This window comes from Notechis scutatus, chromosome 3, assembly GCF_049901735.1.
Source record: "Notechis scutatus isolate UNSWTSFEM ecotype Mainland chromosome 3, rNotScu1.2, whole genome shotgun sequence".
Taxonomy (NCBI): domain Eukaryota; kingdom Metazoa; phylum Chordata; class Lepidosauria; order Squamata; family Elapidae; genus Notechis; species Notechis scutatus.
Window position 1 is genome coordinate 179,248,803 of NC_142011.1, and position 22,368 is coordinate 179,271,170.

Sequence of the window (22,368 nt, forward strand, 5' to 3'; positions counted from 1 at the left end):
ACTTTGCTTGTGTGGAGTGACCATTCAAAGTTACAATGGCACTGAAAAAAGTGACTTATGACCATTTCCCCCACTTATGATTGCTGCAGCATCCCCACAGTCATGAGAGGCCAGGCGAGGAGATGCATGCCTCGATGTGAGTGATATTGAGTTGGCCACGTCCAGCCAATAACATGATCACCAAGCCATGTCCACCCAGTCACATGACCACCAAGCCATGTCCACCACCTAAACCACGCCCACAGAACCAGTTGTTAAAAAATTTGAATCCCACCCTGCTGCTATGGCAACTTTCTCCATCCTAACATCTTCTAAATATGCACATTTCTAGGCAATCTTGGCAACCCATTTGGAGAGCATCAAAGTTCAAAAGGACCATGTTAACTTGTTAAGTCTTATTAAGCCCTAGTTTTGGCTTAGTATTATATGTGCACCAAGGTTTTTATACTATGGTTTATGTTAGGGATAACATTGGTTACCTAACTTAGTTTGGCTAAAATAATAATATATAAACTATGTTAGTGAGTTTAAGTGTATGTATCACTTTAAACTGTAAACCAAGTTTTTGGGTGCGGTTGTAAAATCGCCATAAGAGGGAGCAAGAGAGCTCACTGTTTCCTCGGCTTTTACTGGAATGCTGACAATGAAGGATTGATGGTGATAAACTGCGTGTTTGCTGAGAAGAAGAAAGGAGGTTTGATTTTCTTCATATCTCTGACTGCAAAAGAGATATATCACAGGACTGATTGATTGTAAGTTTACTGACCTCTTTTTCGACACTGGACTTTGCAAACTGAATAACCCCCGGATGGACTGAACTTAGTGTATGATATATGGACTGTTTTGACTATGCTATAACTCTTGCTGGAATAAAAACTATTTAACTTGCACAGTGTATCTGTCTTACTGAGTGTAAGCTACTACAACGTTATTATCTCACATATCTGCCTGCCTGCTAGATTGCCGTTGCACGTTCTGCTAGGGTGTATATCCCTAACAGTTTAGCATAAAGTATAAATGTAGCTAACTGCAGTTGTTAAGTAAATCTGATGTCCAAGCATGTAATGAGATCTGGAGCTATGACTTCTCCAGTGTAAGTAACTAAATAGGAAGTACTGTAAAATATTTCCATTTTTTGATCTTAGGAAGCTGTTAATAGTTAAAATAGGTAATATTAACTAGACAAACTAACTAACTAACTTGAGGTAACATTTCTATATTTGTTTTCCTTATATTACTGCCTTCAATATAATCTGATCGTAATACTCACTTCTGATTATCAATCATTATAGTATTCTTATCTTATTTTTAATAGCATTATAAGGGTGCATAATTCCTACTTAGCAGAGTGAAAACAAGACCTGAGTTTTATTATAATATGCTGACACTTGTCTATGAAAGGAAACAGTGTTATGAGACAATCTTAAACAGAATTAGATCCATTCAGGTTATAAGCTAAATTGGATGGAGAAAAGAAGTGGTGAATGGGCAAGTGGCTGGAATTGTGTCCTATGTGTATATTCAATTATGTCTGGTGAGTCTAAATTATATTAAATTGAAGCACAGGATGTAGTCCAATCATTTTTAGAAAGATTGGAGCAGTTTCAGGGTCCCTCCACCCACCTGAGTGCCTGCTAAAACAAAGGCTTAGAATTTGAGGAATTTGCATGCTGCCTGTTCATCAATAGGATGTACCATCTACCTCATCTATTATTATTTTTCTGTGCTATCAGCACAATTGCACTTTTCCTGTTCTGGAAAAACTCTTAATTCCCATGACACAGCTGCTAATGGTTATTTTTCTATATAGAAAGTGCCAGGCAGATCTGTCGCAGAGCTGAGCAGCTGCATTTTCTCTCTCTCTCTCTCTTAATAAAGCATACTAGGCCAGTAATTTAGGTATGAACAAACAAAATGAAGTAAAACGTTTTAAGGCTATGAACAGCAGAACTAAACATCTCCACATGTAAAGGTTGAATTCTGAGAGGAACAACATCACTTCTGATAGGTGTAAGAAAACTTTTTATCATCGAACATTATATTCCTTAAAACTTTACTTAATCTGCTCACTTCCGGATGCATTGGGGGTAATCTGTGAACTTTATTCCAACATATTGAGAAGATACCAAGCTAAAGAAGATTAAATTGGTTTCAGACAGTGAAATCTGAATTCAGGGATCAAAAAATGGTGCCCATGATCAGAGCTGCTATGTTTTTTTTTAAACACACACCTACCTCACCCAAATCTATGTGGTTGGGGACCCACTGCCAATGTTGAATGAAATTGAATGAATTTATAGGTAAGACTAAAAAGTGTGAAGCCTTTCATTTTTTTGTTTGGTGGGGGAGAGGGCTAATTTTCATTTCCCTTTCTGCTGTGAAGCTGATAATCAGGAAAGTGGCACAAAAAGTGTGATCTACTTTTTGTATTGGTATGTGGTAATAACTTTGAGAGACCTGGTGAAAAGATGCTGCCTCAAGAATTGACAGATAAGAGGGAGTATAGCCCATGGATGCATTGTAGGTGGAGCAAAAGGTTCAGAAGGATCCTCCCTATCTTATGGGGCTGTAAAGATAAGGGGAGGGAAGAGACTTGTAAGATTCTATTAATGTAGCTTTATAATAAAGCAGAGTTAGCTTATCTAATTATCTGTTTCCTATCTGCTGTGCATAGTAAGGATGACACTTTCAAATCATTTCGAAGTAAGCTGAGAACTACTTTAGCCTAATGTGAGATTCAAGTTCACAGCACAGCTTTAGGAGAAAATAAATAAACTCTTGCCTTTCATTAAGAGATGGTGAATATTTTATTTTATATTGTGAAGGTTGTGAAGATTAGCACACCTGGGCTGTATAACATGTCATTTAAAGAAATTATGAATATGCCTGTTTCTGTGTAAAATGACTATATATTCAGTAGGACCAGAGTGTATCTATGGAATAAGAACAACTCATTAAGAAAATGTTCAGGAAGGCCAGATGCAACCATTTAATTTCACTGAAATTACACATTTATACAATGGTAAGCATTTATTTAGTCTCAAATGTGATCTACTTTCTTATTTTTTAAATGAATACGTATAGTTTAGTTGCTCTCCAGTAAAAGGGAAAAAGGGAAAAGGTGAACAGAAATGGCAATTCCTTGGCCACTCAAGGAAATGATGTGGAGAACTGGTCTCATCTGGTATAAACTTCAAGTTTTGTCACATTTTTTCATAAACTCTTGTACACAGGGCACCTTTCATGATGCATTCCTAAAAAGGGGAACATAATTTGAGATATAAGACAAGTCATAATTACATGATTAGCCTCAATACTATTATACAATATATTTATAAAAATGTAAGGTGGGAATTCATATTTTTTTAAAAAAAAGAATAATAAAAGCTTGTGTTGAATAAGGTAGCTAGCAAGTTTATATGTTTCAATTTTGGTTTCTTTTCCAGCCTTCTTGTACAGTGTCTCTTATGGTACTGCTGCCTATCAAAAGGCAATGATCAAAATCCAAGATGCCTTTGTTTAATTCTAAGGAACACAAGATTTAATAAAAAAAACAAGTCAGCATGTGCCTGGAACTTTCTCTGAATGCTAATGATCAACATGTGAAACTGATTATTCCAGTCACTTAAAAATTGCACATGTATGTATAATTTTAATCTATAACAAGTGAAACAATCTTAAATTTAGCTTTCGAAGAAGGTGGAACAATGATGAACCAATCAAATGTTTATCTAGTCTACACTAGGAAAGCCAAAAAGCAGGATAGGAACACAATGTTCCCCTGAACTACATTTATTAGGAAATAATGCAAAGGAACTTACTGTCTTTGTAAGTATCCTATAGCTATCATGAATAATAACTACAAATAATCTTTCTTTCATTTTCTTTACAACCATTCAAGTTATCAACCATTGCTAAATTATGAGGTACCAAATTCTACCTGTTAGCTTCCTTTAATCAGATTTAACTGTCTAACCATTCAGCTTCACTGCATTTATATCTGACAGTTTGAGAAAAATATCTCAACATGCATACTTTTATTATATAATTTTCTTCTTAATTTGCTACTTCTGCCCAATGTAAAAAGCTGAAAATACCATTACTCAGTTGGGCCCTTTGAAAGTAGTCTTGGTTTTAATCAAATCGGCTCATGAGTATGTTTTAACTGATGAACACCATCCTAAAATCAAAATCTGCCTTAAACTGGACAACTATGGAACAACATATTCAAATCCATCCATTCAGGAACTCTTCTCCGAGCAGATAAAAATGCACTTCCTGCTAAGCCGCACATTTTTATTCTTTAATTTTTAATATGTATTTTCAACAGGGTACCCTTTTCATGTATACAGCTGTCATCAAAATATATACCTTGCCATTCAAAAGTTTCTAAGATTGCAATAAACAAATTAAACAAATGAACATCCTGTAGTTTTCTTGATTAAGAACTACTTACCACCACCATTCTCCCATCAATTAATTTCCTCCTTATTGTCGATTCCTTACCATTCCATTTCTGCACTTGAACCAGCGCTCCTTTTTCTAAGGTTACCACAGTCTGTAGACCCAAATAGTAATTATAAAAGTTATCATTTTGACATAGATTAGGTACAATAAAAATGTGAAGTACTATGAAACCATTCCCATGTATAAGACACACACTCTCTCTCTCTTTCTCTCTCTCTCTCTCTTCCTCCTTCCCTCCCCCTCCCTCTCCCTCTCTCTGATTAATTGATCTATCATCTATATATATATCCATCTATCATCATTATCATCTTCATCTTCTAACACTTAGGAATAATTACCTGAGAGAGAAAAAAAGAGACACAAATATTCTGTTTGTCACACTGGACAGCAGTTCTTAGCTGTCCAGTGGTGGCTGATCTTGAAAAAGCTAACTAAGACTTGGATGATAGGCTACCAAGAGTCAGCAGGGCAAGAGACTCAACCAAGAAGTCAAAATGCACCCTGGAAGAAAGTTCAGACAAACTACTTGTGTACTGTTGATATGAAAACAATATAGATGAGTCCATGAAGTCACCAGTCAAGCTGTTCCCTATATCCATTTTGCTATTTTTGAATTGTGCTTGTGGGTTGTTCCATCATAGTCACTTGCAATCTTGAGCTTTGCTACTGTATATTAAATAGCTACAGTTTTATTAGAAATAAGATGCCAATTATTTTTCTGCTATTGAATCACAAACAAATGAGCCTTGATATATATTCTAGTATATCTTGATGATCCCTTTACCTATTTTTTCTGCTTTATCATCCACATGATTTATGCTCAGTTCTCACATGCCTCTTTTGGTTTGGGCCTTGTTTGCTTTATCTCCTTCAAATTATTATTTGTGTATAATAATAATAATAATAATAATAATAATAATAATAATAATAATAATAATAATAATAATAATAATAATAATAATAATAATAATAATTTATTGTCATTGTATGAATATACACAGTATACACATACAACGAAATTCACATAACACCCAGAGGCCAGACCCAACACACACACACACACACATGACAATCCCCAAACACACCCCACCCACCAAAGTTCCCTGCCCCCTAAAAACACGCAAGCATCCATGCAACAGACCAAGTAATACTGTCCAACAGCTCACTGCTGATGGTCCTTAAGTTCATTGTTAAGTGCAATTATAACTCTGGGATAAAAACTGTTCAGAAAACGTGTGGTCCGAGTTTTAATTGTTCTGTATCTTCTGCCAAAAGGCAACAGTTCACAAAATTGTGGGCAGGATGGGAAGAGTCTCTGAGAATGTTGTGCGACTTCCTCAAACGGCGAGATCCAGGGCTGGTAGCTGGAGCCCGATGATATTCTGGGAAATTTTAATGATTCTCTGTAGAGCTTTTTTGTCTGCTACAGAGCTGCTCTCATACCATGCAAGAATGCTGTATATCAGGACACTGTCAATGGTGCTGCAGTAGTAGGACAGAAATAGATGCTGAGATAGATTTATCTTCCTGTGCATTCTCAGGAAGTACAGACTCTTCTTTGTGTCTGTGGTAGCCCATCATCCAAGTTTTAGTTAGCTTTTTCAAGATCAGTGTTTGTATAATCTTTGAGGCCCTTCTTAATTTTGTTTGTATCAAAGCCATAGTTTTATGTAAGTCTGCCTAACCTGAGGTGGAAAATCCAAGGGCCCACTATTTGGCAGCAAAATCAGTTTTCTCTACCTCCATACAACCCTCTTGTAGTTATCTGAATTTTTGCAGCCAACATATAGTATTATAGTAAAAAGGAAGTTACATTTTCAATTACAAGACTTTTTTTCCCTTTTCTTTCAAAATACATCTTACACATATCCAACACTTTAATAAGAATTTCCACCATCAGGACTGAACTCTGAGGAAATAGGGTAGAAAGTAGTCAACTATTATCTGAAAGACCCACATTAATTTCTTCTGTGATTGGAAACTCTTACACTGTTCCTAAGAGCATCAAAATACCTCGGATAAAATGTAAAAAACAACAACAGCTTATTCACCTTGGTTTTCCTGCCATCTGCTGTGGTTTCTTGAAATTCGTGACCCAGCTTAAATGTGATTTGTGTGTTTTTAAAGGTACTTTCTGTTCTGACTGTGACCTCATCACCCTTCATGCTGATGATGGTCTTAGGTCTTGCCAAGTTACCAAGTTTCCTAGTCGCCAATCCCACTCCTATGGAACACCAAGAAAACAGTAGTCATTCATTACTCATTTGACAAAAAGTGTATGGGGGGGGGTGTTGTATTATGCAATCATTTATACCAATTATCTCAATTACCTGCACTCATATTTAAATTCATATTTAAATAACAGCATTTATTTGTGTTCCTAGTAAAACAAATATACATTGCTGTGAATGACATACCCTCCTTAAGGATGGAATTTCCATATTCCACAGTGATGGTAAGGAACAGCTGGCAAGGGACAATGGGAATTGTGCACCAATATATCTTTAGAGTACCTGGTTGAGAAAAGCTAAAATAGTAGCATCAAATGAATAATAAAATTAAATGAAGAAAAATGGAAGCTGAAGCAGGAAGAACTGCTTTTCTGTGATATTTTCTCTATATAAAGAGTCAGTTTCCAGAAGAAATTGCAGTCCTGTGAGGAAGCACAACCAGGAATACTAACTGTATCTTTATTGCCACATTAGCAGACTCTTGCAATACTGAAAGTATGTCTCTTTACTTTTACTCTCCAGAAAACTAGGGTCCCTTTTGAAACATTTCCCATACTCTTCCTTCTTTTGTACGGGGCTGAAGCATCTTCCACATGCTGGTTGTGGAGTCTGCAGCTATCCCTCCTATCTCGTAAAGTTACTTTCACCTACCATTACATCAACATGCAAGATCTGATTTTAGTTATTGAGTCTTCTGCACTAGGTGTGTGCAACTGTATGTGTACAGTGTGTGTGTGCACTGGATAAAAACTTATTTTATTTCACATATTACCTCCAAGTATGATAACCACATTCTTTCTTTGATGTTTGCTATCTGATGATGCCTTTACAAAGATGAATAATTGCTCGGTATGACAGGTACTTCTTTTTTTTCCCCAAAGTTTTTTATTTTTTACACATCTCTTCATGTGAGCAACGTGATTTCAGATAACAATATTTATATATAGTCATAGTTACACTTTCAATTTTCTTAATTAATATCACTTCAAATTATTATCCATTCGACTAATCTTTAGATAAATTTCCTTTTCATATTTCAATTCATTAATTCAATGTCAAAATCATTTCATCTTCACGTATATTTTCAATTCTTTATCCCCTATTATTTCCATTTTCAGCTTACCACCTATTTTATGTTACCTTATGTATTGTTAACATCTATAACTTTCTCAAGACCAATATATAATTGACAAGTACTTCTTGATGATGTGGAAATAAAGCATATGTGGGCTATACAAATCCAGATGACTATCTGATGACAGCAAAAAGATATAGAAAAGTCTAATGCTCAACTGCCATTTATTAGCCATGTGGATATTTGCAACCCAATGGTAAGCTCATCACACATCATCTTTTTTTTTCCAAAGTTGCATTTTCATAGGTTAAAAAAGTAGTCTGGAAGCAGATATTAAGTATACTGATCGTACAACAAACCAAATTAACATTCTATAGTAAAACAAATGGTAATTCACATAGTTCTTTCTTGTTAAACATTTTACTTCATGTTCAAAAACAATACAATATAATTGTATTGTATTGATGTGTGCATTTGTATCCGTACAGTGCATGTGCACAGGGAGATATATATATATATTTATATATATATTTCATATTTAACACTTAAACAGCAAATTTTCATATTTAATCCAACTAAGTTTCCTTAAAATATAGTTCTATGAACAAAATAAACAACTAAATTTATATTCTTGAGATATCTGACTTCATCAGTTAAAAGCTTTCACTGATGGAGGCTTTTATTCTGCCAATAGAGATATTCGTGCAATTTCTGTACAGCAAATAATTTTATTTACAGTAAAAACTGGCTATCAGGAAATTTAGGATTATTTATTTAAATTGATTAGCTACCCAGCTCCAATGGACTCAGATGAAGTTTTTCCTTATTCCATCATGAATAATGACTTGGAAGTAGCAACAAGTAACATATTCATCTAATACTATAATAAAAGCTAAGTAATACATTCTATGAAGGCTATTACCAAAGAAGAAATTTAAAAATCCTTGTGTTTTCTGATATTTATTTTGAAGAGAATTAAGTTCTGATGAGAAATCAACAATGGATAATCTGCAACATTTTAAAAATCAAATCAAGATAAATCTCACCTAATTCTTTCATGTAATCATCAAAATTTTCACTAGAGATGAGTTTCCAGCTTCCCACAAATTTGTTGCACATGGTTTTGCTGGTCGTTTGTCCTTGGGAGAAGAGCAATGACAGAAGCAATTTTTAGGACGAGGCAGATGGATGATATGAATGGTAATATCCCAGCCACATCTTTTAAAGAGAGACCTAGGACATGCAAGGCTCAGCACCTCCCAATGCAGAAGGCCAATTCCAGAGGCCAAACAATGGGCCCTTGTGCCATACCATTCATGCTAGTACCAAGACCAGCAGCATTTGCCTGCCACCAACTCCTCCGCAATAATACAAAGAGGAAGGGTGATGGGCATGAATTTGCTCCTATTGTGCTGGAGCACAGATGCAACACAGTGCTCTTGGGAAGGACAGCATTTGATTTTCAGGAAGGTCTTATGACACTGTCTTATGAGGATGAGGAATAAATTTAATGTAGCCATTAAGGAAATAAATACAGATGAAGTAGTGTTTAGGATAAGAAAAAAGTTGTGTGCTATAGGCAAGAAACTGATTCCCAAATTCCTTGCATTATCAGAATGTCAACATACTAGGAGGTCTTAAAGTTATTTCAGAATGTTGAAAGTATAGTGCTCTATTGCAGCGGTCGCCAACTGGTGAGCTGTGAGAAAATTTTGGTGGGCTGCAGAGAAATCTCACCACCCCAGAGCACCCCCACCCAAAGCAATTAATCCAGGCTGCACAGAAACACAAGGCTGCGCAGCCCACACGGCCTGTGGGAACCCTCCCTGCCCACTCACTCCTTACCCGGCAAACTTGCCTGTTAAATTGCTATTTTTCCTTTTTCCAACCATCATCTGTTCTGATGTGCTGGGAGATTTAGATTAACTAGGAAGCAGGAAATGGTTGGATTCTTGCTTTCTAGCTAGTCTTTAGATCTTCAGCTCTGCTTTTAAGCACAGCTGAACCTCTCTCAGAACTGAAGGTTATATTATTCAGTGCAGACTCGCAGCAAGCAAATTTGAGAGACTGAGCTAGCCGATGGCAGATAGATAGATCACTGAATGAATCTGTGATTCTGTGAGCAACTCAATCTGCCTGCCTGCTTTGCCTGATTTTGGGTAAAAGTTGCTCTTTTTTAATAAAAAATTCAATATTTATATAAATATTTATAATATTTACATACAAGCCATGCCCAGCCAGTCACATGACTACCAAGCCACACCCACAAATTAGGCCACACCCACAGAACCAGTTAGTGGTCCCTGGGGTTTAAAATTATGAGTTTGATGGTCCCTGAGGTCCAAAAGGTTGGCGACTCCTGCTCTATTTTACATAATATTGACACATTCTTCTGACACCACAATAATCTAAAAGGCTTAATAACACAGATCACAGAATGCCCTTAGAGGTAATTCAGCCCAGCCCTGTGTACAGCTATGAATGTAGGACCTACAAGAGATGCTTTTCTAACTTCTGTTTCTATTTCAACCAAAGAAAATTCCATTCCATTCATGACCGTCTTCTTTCCTGCTAAGAAGTTTATCCCAATGTTTAGTAGACTTGCGCAAAACTTTGAAGGCTTGCTTCACTGAAGGAATATTTGAAGTATCCTTTACAAGCTTAATGCTTTATAAAGTAACACGTTCCCTCTCTTCTGAAAGCAAAGTGAAGCAGTTACGTTGTTTTGCTTTAGCTCACTTCTGAGGGTTCCTTCTATGATTCTAAGAGATGGAAGAGGCTCCTGCCCCTTAGTTCAGGACTGTCAAACTCATGGCCTGCAGTCCGGATGTGTCACACGCTGGCCACTCCCACACTCGGTTTAGCAAAGGAGAAAAAAGTCATGATACGTCACATGATGCCATTGTGATGATGTGAGTTTTATACCCCTCCCTTAGTCAGTCTCTTGATTTCACCTCGGGGAGGAAGTTGGTTGCAGTCTTGTTATGTGGAGTACTGGGAATCAGCTTCTTCAAGATACCTTTTCAGTTATTTGAAGATTGTGATAAGCATTGCTAAGTATGTTAGAGTTAGAAATTCTTTAGTGGATTTGTTTTTCCCCGATCATCCCAATCACTTATTTCAACAATTTTTTTTTTTTTTTTTTTTTTTTTCTTTTCCCCCAACCCCCCTTTTAAAACTTTTTCCTCCTCTCCCTCTAACCCCCCCTATCTTTTTTCTTTTCCAAATTTTTTTCTTTTATTTTTTTTTAATTTTTATTAAAATTTTTTCCTATATTATTTTTTTTTTTTGATATTTTTTTTTTTTAATAATATTGTTTTTTTTTTAAATTTCCCATTTTTTATTTTTTCTCTTTATTCATAACTTTTACAAATTTTCTTTTTTCTTTAAATTTCCCTTCCCTCCCCATAACCTTAATCTTCTCCTCTAAAAACAGTATTAACCCAACTTTCAACCCCCAACATAATCCACCCCCCCCCCCCCCCCCCCCCCCCCCCCCCCCCCCCCGACTTCTATGGCGCTATGTATATTCTTTTTTTGTCATTCATAAGATATAATGTCTAACACAAGACAGAACCCCAAAAGCAACCTGACTAATGCAGAATAACAGATGTCTATTCCAGTGATCTGGACTTTGCTTTTATTAACATAGCTTAAGATGGGAGATTAAGTATGTACATGTATAGTTTTGGCTTGCATTCAGTTTATAATCTACTAAAATACCAAATCCTTCTCTGTACTGCTCCCAAGTCTTTTATCTTTTAAAATGACAAAAATGTGAAATTTATGTTTCAGAAGTAAGTTTCAGATTTTACTTCTTATTCAGTATGACGGCTTTATCTGCTAAAGAAGAAGATATGACAGTCATTTCCCCTATTTTGCCTGTCCTGGAGTGCCATATCAACATTAAGATATAATACAAGAAATATGTATTTGATTTCCTCCACTGATTTTCTATACACTATATATATCAATGTTTCTCACCCTTAGCAAGCTAACTTGGAAATTCTGGGAGTTGAATTATATACCTCTTCAAGTTGCCAAGAGTGAGAAATGCTGCTGTAGATTCTTCTCAATGGTGGCCTCCAGATGTTTTTTATTATTTTATACCTATTTTTAATTATTTTATTTTTATTTATATATATTATTATAACTATATTATAAATAACTCAAGGCAGTGAACATATTCAACACACTTTCCTCCTATTTTCCCCACATCAACAACTCTGTGAGTTAAGCAGAGTGACTGGCCCAAAGTCACCCAGCTGGCTGTCAACTAAAAATACTTCTGTGGTCTTTTTAGTTGCCAGCAGAAAGGAAGTGGGGGGAAAGTAGTGCATTCCTTCAATGCTTCAGATAATTGCTAGGCAGCTGAAGCTGTTGGCATGCAAGATTATTACAGGAGAGCATGATTGATGACTCTTGGCTGACGATGTGTCCCATTGGAGAATATACATCCAAGGGGTGAGGGGAAGACCAGGGTCAAGAGTGAAATGAATGATGTGTCTTAGAGTCAGCTGGTCCCAGGTAACGCTGACATGGTCACTCCTAATAAATATATTTTTTTTATTCTGAGAGATATGGCTAGAGATGTATGATTTGAATGGGGTTGTATTGTTGGAGTCCTGACACTGGCTTTCATGGCCAAGATAGGACTTGAACTCAGTCTCTTGCTTTCTAGCCTGTGTCTTATCCATTAGACCAAACTTGTGCAAAAGTAGCTGGAAATGAAGCTAACCTAAGGAATCTCTTTCCAAATTTCAACTCCTCCATGACGTTAAACAAGTGTCCATTGATTCTTTTGTGATGGCATCATCGCCCTGTTGTTTCTTGGTGCTTATGAGAATCTGCTTTGATTAAGTATTGTCAACCTGCAAGCGTGGACCTACCACTGAGTATTGACAATAATGCCAATGTGGAAAACAGATTCTGTAACAAACCCAGATATCTAGTCTTTGCCCACATCTAAACCAACATATTCACAATAATCTGTGTCAAGAAGTACATGATTAGGCAGACCTTTAAATGGAAAAAACTTTGATCAAAATAATTAAGCCCTAAATCAAAGTCATCTGTTTTTTGTGTGCTTATATGATGCTCTAAATGATACTCCTCCCGCACTGATGCAGATATAAGACAAAAAACAAAAAATAAGGGCTGGTAGTTGGAAGGGAAGGCAGTAGGGTGCCAAAAGAAAGATACATTCTTTAATAGATGCTATTATTGCCTGAAAGTCTACCTCTTTTTGTACAGAAATATTTATTACTGTTTTTCAGGGTCAATAAATCTTGAAAACCATCTGATATATATATCAGTTTGCACAAGCACGAAACCAAAAGCACCAGCCTGAAGATGGCGAGTGGGACCTCGTCGAAACGTTGCCAAGATGCTCTCAATCATACACAGGAAAAGACCCAAACACACAAGACCTGCATATATATATATATATATATATATATATATATATATATATATATATATATATATATATATATATATATATATATATATATATATGTGTGTGTGTGTGTGTGTGTGTGTGTATGTATGTATGTGTATGTATGTATGTGTATATTCGTAGATTTTCACGGGTACAGGTATGTAGGTCTAGGTGTGTTCGGGTCTTTTCCCGTGTAAGGTTAAGAGTATCTTGGCAATGTTTTGACGAGGTTCCACTCGCCATCCTCAGGATGGTGCTTTCGGCTTCGTGCCAGTGCAAGCAGTTACCAGCAGAAAGTGCACTGCTTGCATTGGCATGAAGCCGAAAGCACCAGCCTGAGGATGGTGATTGGGACCTCACTGAAACGTTGCCAAGATACTCTTAATCTTACATGGGAAAACACCCGAACACACCTAGACCTACACACACACACACACAGCTTTCTGTTTTTGATGAAAGATGGGGGATGGGTAACTCCTAGTATTTGCACATACTTGATAGGCATAATGTTGGCTGGAGAAGTTGAGTCATTTTGTTGTAAAGCTATCAATATGTGTTCATTTGAAGCATGACCTCTGCTCTGAGTAACAGATTAGATCATTGCTTCATAAGTTGCTTTACAAAATGTATTTCCTAATAACTTTAAAAAAAAACTTAAATGATTTTGAACAAAAATGGAATGCACTTGGACCTCCATTATGGAGCTTTCTTGCATTTGGTCTTGGTTTCTGGTGTGTTCCCTTTCCCACCTCCCTTTTTATACTCAAAATACTTGAAGGGAAAACTGATTCTTGTAAGTTAAACACCAACTCCATCTTTTATTTCTGACTGTTTCTGGAATCCCTAAGCATTCTTAGATCAGGGAAAGGAGAGCTAGAAGCTGTACAGCCAATGCTTTCTTAGGAAGCCAGCATACCAACTGAGAAAAAGGTCAATCTAATGTCCTGGTAAATGAATATAGTTATGCTGACATTTGCCATGTCTGTTATAGCAAATCACTTTATGCCAAGTCCACTGCATAACTTTGATATGAAATTTGGAGATTTTAGAAGTGCTGCTTTAAACATTTTTAAAGATAACCAATATGGATAATTCTTGGAACTGTGCCCCAAACAGCATAACAAGCAACGTCTGCCCTTCCTATTTTCCCCAAAAGACATTAATTTATTCTCAGGAAGAATCCTAGAAACTTGTTTTAACAAATTATGCTTCCAAAAAGATTATTCCTGAAATCACCCATTTGAAGCCGTGGACTGTATACTTATTCCAGCATTTTTAAAAAATTGATCTTTCTATAGGAAGTAAAACAGCAAACACAGCACTTGAGAAACAATGAACTTTTCAATGTATGTGTTACAAAAGAATCGGTGAGGCAGGGCAGTTACACTTTAGCCTATTCCATTATTTACTAGTCAGGTTTTTTTTTGAATATTTCAATAAGTGAGGAGAAATGAGGGTTAGTTGATCCCATAAACAGAACCTGAAAATCTAATTTGTACTGATCCTTATTCAGTTTCTACAATTAAGCCAGAAACTTTTTTATTTCAAGATAAACACTTTATTGAATAACCATAATGTTTTTGAAATAGGTACAAAAGTAATTGGGATTGGCCTGTCAAATTCAGCTTCTGAAGAACAGGCTCTGTCTGTTCCCTGAATCAAACTTCATATTTTGCTTTGAGATACCTCTAATTTGTACAACATGGATTTTTCATGCTTTCTCATACACTCTAGTGGAGACAGTTTTGTTCATAACACACTCCTAGAAAGAAAAAAGTGCAAGAATATCACCATTATATCATGTCAGCAATACACTTATTTTTCAGTAAATGGATCAAGTATCCCTTTATCCAAATGAAGTACAAGGCTATCAAGTAAGCCAACAAGACTTGGATAGATGCAACATGCTAAGCCAATTTTGGCATAGTGTATTGCATGACCCTAGGCAATGATGCTTTATTAAAAATCATATCCAAGGGAATGAGATTCATATTGCTTAAGTCTGCTTATATGTGCTTATATCCTTGACCACTGAAATCTGTATTAGACAAATTCTCTCCAAAAAGGCCAGAAAAACAATTTCCAATATTTGAAAATTGCTCTTTTGGCTTGCTTGAAGAGAATTTGACTTACTTTTCTGTTTAACAATAGACTAAATATAGTGTTTTTAAATAATTTAAATTATGCTTGTACAAAAGACTGAGAAGGTTAGCAAGAAAATATTCAGAATATTTAAGCAATAGTTTTTAAGACACCTTTGAGTTTCCACAGTTCATAGATTGTGCAAGTCGACACAATACCTTACTGGATATTTTTGTTGAAAACACATTTGCTTAGGACCCTTCCCTTGGTGTTGTCACATAAACGACCAGTTAATTCAATTGTCTTGTTTGCACATGTGCCTGCATGCCAACTTCATCCTGAAATCTGAATGACTTCTCATATTCATGAAACTGCTCTTGCCATAGCTCATACATGGCAGGTTGGCATTACCTTTTCTAGTTAGAAGAGTATTTCCAATTATTTTTCAGTGAGAAATTGTCTGCTAGAATGCTTTTTCTTTGTTATAATCAAGACAGCATTTCAATTACTAGGCTTTTCTTTTCACTTGTCTTTTTGCAAGCACGTAGATGATGCCTATGGAAAAGGTTTTTAAATATCAAAAGAGTAGAGTTTCCCTGCATGCCCCACTAGAGATTACAGCATAGCTGCATAATTTCCAATGACTTTCAACATCCATCAATATCACTTTTCAATCTCATCCATTGTTCTGCTCTTGTAAAAATTATAGATTATAAATGTATAATCACCATTTGGCCACAGCTAGGGCCATTCGTTTCCAGTCAACTCATTGCTAGGGGCTGCCACTGAATCATATTATTTAAAACTTGCTTCATTTTGAAATCATCCTACAGTAAAAAGTATGTTTGTTGCATTTTTATTTTAATTTGAGCCAATGTGACTGTATTCTCAGATTGAGAATTGAAGAATGGTTGTAGTAGAGTCTGAAATAGTGCTCTCAAAATGAGATCTGCTTTAAATACTTTAAAAAAATAACACAAGATATACTGTTCTACTTTCAAAATAGCTTTAGTGTATTAACTTGCTTATTAATTTTAAGGAATTCTTGACTCACCAACCAAAATAAGACACATCTTTCTTCTATAGAATAGGAAAAATAGTATATCTTTACTTGTTTTACTCTTTCCCCTTTGAAAAAACATTCATTCATAAACTTATAATTTCTATTGCTGTAAAACACCCAAAATGTTTATAACCAAAAATGAACTTACCACAACCATTTTACCATCCACTATTTTTCTTGTTATTGTTGTCTCTTTGCCATCCCATTTCTGCACCTGATTGAGTGAGCCATTGTCTAGTGTCACAATACTCTGCCAAGAAAAATTATCTGGTCAGTTTTACAACCTAGTGAAGAAAATGCAGCATTTGAATCAATTGAGGAATCAATTGAGGAATCAATTGAGGAAAAATAACACAGTCCTCAGACTATGCACAATGTGCATCTCAGTAAGACAATAATCTGTATTCAATGGTTTTTTTTAAAAAAAATAATGAAATTACTAGCATGGTGAAAATTCTGCTCTCTGCAAGAAAATAATCACAGCCAGAAACAACATATATTTATATAGCATGGAACACCTAATATCTATTCATATAAGTTGGGAGCCATGTAGATGGCTTAAACAGAAGATTCAGAAGCATTCCTTCCGTTCTAGGAAAGGGGGAAGTATCCGAAAGAGGTTACCGCTGGCTCCTTTGTCTTTACGGGGTATCAGTGGGAAGTAAGGTAAAAGACAAGCAAATTTTGTTACTATAACCTATCTCAATAAAGTATATTCTGGTCTTATTAGGAATTAGTTTCCTAATCTGGTCAGCCTTGGAGGGCTGATGTATACGACAGAAGTCTTCTCAATCTCTTCAGATGTATTTGAAGTATATAATTTTTCCCTAAAACTCTTGAAATCTGGGCCCATCATGATCTCAGAGGCATCAATTTTATTTTGCCTTTCTTTTCTATAAATAACTTACGGAAGCAAACATACAGGTATGTCCCTCAAGGTATGGCCACAATTGAACCTAAAATCTTTGTTGCTAAAGCCATACATTTGATAAGTGAGTTTTGCTCTATTTTGGCACCTTTCTTGCCAGTGTTAAGTAATCACTGCAGATGTTAAGTTAATAACACAATTGTTAAGTGAATCTGGCTTCCCCATTGACTTTACTTGTTAGAAGGTTGCAAAAGGTGAATCACATGACCTTGGAACATGCAACCATCATACATGCCAGTTGCCAAGTATTGATGCTGCAATTACTGTAAATGTGAAAAATGGTAATGAATCACTTATTTCAGTGGCGTTGTAACTTGTCACTAAATGATCACTAAATGAACTGTACTTAATACTCCTTTCTCCTAGTTTCCCCCAAAACAACTACCCTGTGAGGTGAGTTGGACTGAGAGAAACTGACTGTCCTCTGGCTTTCATGCCTAAAGCGGGACTAGACCTCAGACTTTCAATTTCTAGCCTGGGGCCTTAATCAACATAACCAAATTGGCTCAATATATACACATATAAGTAGTCTTCAATTTACAACCACAACTGAGCCCAAAATTTCTGTTGCTAAGCAATACAGTTGTTAAGTAAGTTTTGGCCTATTTTATGATCATTCTTGCCACAGTTGTTAAGTGAATTATGCAACTGTTAGATTAGTGGTTAAGTGAATTTGGCTTCCTCGTTGATTTTGCTTGTCAGAAGATGGCAAATGATTATCACATTACACCGGGACTAACTGTTGCAGATATGAGTCAGTTGCCAAGACTTTGACCATGTGACCATAGGGTGCTATAACGGTTATTAAAAATGCCCATAAGTCACTTTTTTCATTGCCATTGCAACTTTGGTCACTACATGAACTATTGTAAGTTGAGGACTACCTGTACCTTTGTTGGCATCCACCAAGTTTCATAGAGTGTCCAAATTTTATATCTAAAACCATTAATTTAATCAGCAGGAAACTGACATGCTACGTGGCTGGCTGAGGAATTATCGGAGTGAAGTTCACACATCTTCAAGTTGTTGAGATTGTGAAACATCATCAGTGCTTTAGATCTTCAAGTGAACTGCATATTCTTCTTAATTAACAAAATGTGGCTGCAGCCCATTGTTGGGCTTGGATGTCACCTCCCCAGAAATCAGGAAAACAGGAATATCTTGTAGGATGAAAGAGCTTAAAGCCCTTGTTTCCCAACTTAAGCTTGCTAGAATTCTTAGCCAACTCATTAAGATGGTATTCATGTCCCAAACGTTCATCATTTTACAAATGTGGAAGTTCCCATTTTCCAAGAAGGTCCACAACACATTTCCAGGAGTCCAAATGTACTCAACCAAAATGATTTAAGGGAAAGTAGGGAACTCACCTTTACTTTTCTGTCATCTGCTGTGGTCTCGTCAAATTCTTCTTCTAGTTTGAAGGAAATCTCAGTGTTTTTGAAACTGCTTTCGGTCTTGATGGTTATAACACCCCCACTGCAGGTGATAATTATATTGGGCTTGGCCACTCCAGCTATTTTCCTAGTGGCAAAGCCCACACCTACGAATCAAACCAAAAAACATGAATTTATCACAAATTTCTTGACCTTGAGGACTGAATTGAAAAAAAAAACCTATTTATAAAGACTCGATTCAAGATGGGTTATAGCCAAACCCCTACAGAATAAGAGTAAGGAGTTTAAACACAAGAATTCCTTTTCTACAGTCATTTTTATGTTGATGGGATTTGCCTTTGATTAGAACTTCTCTGAAGAAAAATTCAGCTGGAGGTGAGACAGGTTTTAGGGCAAGGTGTGCAAGCTGGATATTTGTTTAGGGCCAACTTGAATTATGTAGTAAATTGAGTTAGGTGACTCTATTGTCTGCCATAAACTAGGCTGAAAATAATATAGCAACTGTCCAATCCAATCTCTATTCTCTCCCAACTATTTGTTATATTTTGTATATCAAATCCAAAGCAGTTTCCATCAATTAGCTTTAATATGTTTGATTTCATTTGATCTAGCTGACAAATAGCTAGCAAATAGCATAAAATGGCTTTTCCTTTCAGGCAACATCACTATTTATTACAATTACTCAAATCCATCAACATTATACTTAAATGAATCAAACTATAAACTAATGAGAGGAATACTAAAAGCCCTCCTTATATCCAGGGCAGTATTTACCCAGGCTGTCAACAGATTGAAAAAGATAATTTCCCAGAAACCTTTGGAAAAAAAATGTCAGGATCTGGTTGGTCCTATACAGCGTCCTGTTTTCTGCACTGGGCAGTCATACATTAATGGGAAGTATTCAGATCAAAAGTCAGGCTGTTACACATCTCCCTAAACGGGCATTGGAGGAAGCTTTCTGATTCTTAAAGTAATATAGACCTGAATTATAAGATAAAGTGATGGCAACTACTGTGATAGCAAATTATCCTGTTCCAGCATCAAGAAGTTTAACTGGTGCTTGCTTCATGCATAACATGATTGCAAGTTATGACTTGCAAGAACACATCAAAGTGCTTCCATGGTGATGGGACAATGTAGGTGGGGGTGTGTGTTCTTCCATTCTAAGGCAATAGAACAGCTTTTTCTATGTTTGTCCAGAGCATAACCTTTAAAAAACAAACAAAAAAACAAGCACTTTACTCAATGGCTTCCTTACCAAATATTACCTTCATTTTTACACCCATTGAAGGTAATTCATCCACTGAATTTTCTTTTCAAAAAACTGGAGGCAAATATAATTTCTTGAAATAAGTATTACATAAACTAACTTCCTTACTCTACATAATTTGATATAATCCAGATCTGCATTATTTCATTTGAAGAAATAATCTTTGTAACAGTTGACCTCTACAAATATTTAAGAAGATTGTACCCCAGGTTGTTTAACAATAGCAGCAGAGGTGGTATTCAGCAGGTTCTGACCAGTTCTGGAGAACCAGTAGGGGAAATTTTGAGTAGTTCAGAGAACCGGCAAATACTACCTCTGACTGGAGAGTTTACAGTATTCTACCCCTACCACGCCCACAGAACTGGTGGTAAAACAATTTGAATCCCACCACTGAATAGCAGCAGAGGCACGTGGGAAACCTAGGCACCTAGAGAGAAACTTAATTCTCACATAGTACTGAGCTATGATTTATTTAAGTGAAGCCTGCTGACTGAAAAAAGCAAAAAATACAATCACTAGAGGGTAAAGAGATGCAGAAAACTATCCCTTTATTGCCATATTGTCTATTCCAAGTTAGCAGCAGTCCCAGAAGTCTTCCATATCACTTACTGCTAGAAGTGCCATTAGCCAGAAAATGAAGTACAAAGCTTCTGCAAACAATGTAAGTGTCCCAGGATAAAACTATGGGCCTCCTTGAACTTGAGGGTATCTTTATTCCTTTGCCATACACACACAAACACACACAAACACACACACAGAGAGACAGCATAGGAATAAAGATATCTCTAAATATGTTAGACACAATATAATTAATATTGGGAGTAGGTTATTTGCATACATTAGTTTCACCAGTTAAATAAGGGACCAGCATTCTACTTAAAAAGGGTAATGGATATACAATGCAAAGCCAATACAGGCCAATTCTTTGAAGTATCATTAATATAAAGCAGGCATGTCTTGATAAGAACGTTGCTGCTAGTTCAAAACTCACAGCCAACCATTGCCAGGCATCACAAACCTTGCTCACATTTGGCCAGAGGGGAAAAAACCATAAGCTTTCATATAAGGGAGCATCCAATCAGAGCTTCTTCTGTTTGGAGTATTTTGTTAACATACATTGAGAACATTGATACAAATGTTGAGAAAATATCAGACAATAAACATTTAAGTAAACAAGTAGCTAGAGCCCTTCACACTCCTGTGGTACATAACCTGGATACAAATGCTATACAAAACCTAAACATGATTGCATGCTTTTGTAATATTTAATCCATGCTATATTATTAACAGAGTTTGCACATTCAAAAATTAGTTGGAAGCCTGATAAAAATTCATTTAGTTTGCATTTTAACAGACATACATTATAACATGGATTACTCTGGAATCCAGCACAGCTAACATAATGTAAGCAACAGGTTTTCCTCCACATTACCATTAATAAAGAAAGTAGGAGCTATATTGTCACAAGTTTATAACAAAACAAGTCCACTAATAATTACATACCTAATAAAAATTCTACCTAAACACATTCTCCAGCAAAAGCAAAGCTTTTTACTAAATTCAACAAATAATTCTTACCCAGCTCCTTCATGTAGTCATCAAACTTTTCACTTGAAATTAGTTTCCAAGTTCCCAAAAATGGTTCACACATTGTGAAGGACTGTCTTATAACACACTCTAAACACCTTCCTGCAAACCTCAATGTAATCACCACTTCTGTTACTAACCTCACTCATGCCTTTAAAAAGAAGCTTTCACCACGTGATTTTCTGCTATTAGCCAATAGTCACACAGGCAATTAATGGCTCTGATTTAACAGATTTTTTTTTCCTTAGTGGGTCATAGTGCTATTAGCCATTGTACAAAGCATTGTATTACCAGCACCTATTTGTTCTAGCAGCAGTAATGATTTCTGTGACTTTTTCTCTCCCTGCCCCCCCCCCTTATACTGTATTTAGTATGACTAATTCACTGCATAAAAAGCACTGACCTCTGCACTGATCTAGCAATTAACTATTTGCTGCAAAATTATAATTACATACAATGAATAGCACAATCCCATGCATGTCGGTTCAGCTGTCAATTCCACTGGGATTTTACTTCAGTGGGATTTATTTCCACATAACATTTGGAGAACTCTTTGTATCTTAAAGCTTTCAGAATTCTAAGAATTCTATGTATGCAGTGAACAAGTCAAACATATGCTTCCTATTACTATTTAACTTGATTGTGATGATAATAGGATCCTTAGACTTGTTGTAGGTATTTTAATTATATCTATGTGAATTATAAATTTGCTTAATCCTGAAAGAGCACAGATATTCAGTAAACTGTTTGATACAACAAAGGGCTTAACATTTTATTCAGAAGAAAGAAAAGGGTAGTTGCATTCATTTTAATGAGTGGGTTTTTAATGAC

At 36.0% G+C, this 22,368-nt stretch overlaps 2 protein-coding genes across 3 annotated transcripts; both read right to left on the bottom strand.

The window, feature by feature from the left end:
- Positions 1-2,976: 2,976 nt before the first annotated feature.
- Positions 2,977-9,106, bottom strand: LOC113426757 (myelin P2 protein-like). Of its 2 annotated transcripts, none has more exons than XM_087961936.1 (4): positions 8,820-9,106; positions 6,519-6,691; positions 4,507-4,558; positions 2,977-3,254 (listed from the first exon to the last, which is right to left on the bottom strand). In XM_087961936.1, the coding sequence occupies exons 1-4, from the start codon at positions 8,890-8,892 to the stop codon at positions 3,214-3,216; spliced, it is 339 nt and encodes a 112-aa protein (XP_087818062.1). In that variant the 5' UTR covers positions 8,893-9,106; the 3' UTR covers positions 2,977-3,213. The 2 variants fall into 2 exon arrangements, with proteins under 2 accessions (XP_087818062.1, XP_026544947.1); XM_026689162.2 differs by having other exon boundaries at positions 4,457-4,558; positions 8,820-9,090.
- A 5,642-nt stretch (positions 9,107-14,748) lies between these two features.
- LOC113428777 (fatty acid-binding protein, adipocyte-like) lies at positions 14,749-21,854 on the bottom strand. Its single transcript, XM_026691313.2, has 4 exons — positions 21,529-21,854; positions 18,654-18,826; positions 16,507-16,608; positions 14,749-14,975 (listed from the first exon to the last, which is right to left on the bottom strand). Exons 1-4 carry the CDS (start codon positions 21,599-21,601, stop codon positions 14,925-14,927), a joined length of 399 nt encoding a protein of 132 aa, XP_026547098.1. The 5' UTR covers positions 21,602-21,854; the 3' UTR covers positions 14,749-14,924.
- Positions 21,855-22,368: the final 514 nt, after the last annotated feature.

Coding starts and splice junctions, on each gene's coding strand:
- LOC113428777 (XM_026691313.2), bottom strand. CDS start 21,601: ATGTGTGAACCATTTTTGGGAACTTGGAAACTAATTTCAAGTGAAAAG. Junction 16,609..18,653: donor CAGATGACAGAAAAGTAAAG/GTGAGTTCCCTA, acceptor TTTTCTTGGCAG/AGTATTGTGACACTAGACAA. Junction 14,976..16,506: donor TGGATGGTAAAATGGTTGTG/GTAAGTTCATTT, acceptor TTTTCTTTCTAG/GAGTGTGTTATGAACAAAAC.
- LOC113426757 (XM_026689162.2), bottom strand. CDS start 8,892: ATGTGCAACAAATTTGTGGGAAGCTGGAAACTCATCTCTAGTGAAAAT. Junction 6,692..8,819: donor TGATTACATGAAAGAATTAG/GTGAGATTTATC, acceptor GGTGTTCCATAG/GAGTGGGATTGGCGACTAGG. Junction 4,559..6,518: donor CAGATGGCAGGAAAACCAAG/GTGAATAAGCTG, acceptor TTGGGTCTACAG/ACTGTGGTAACCTTAGAAAA.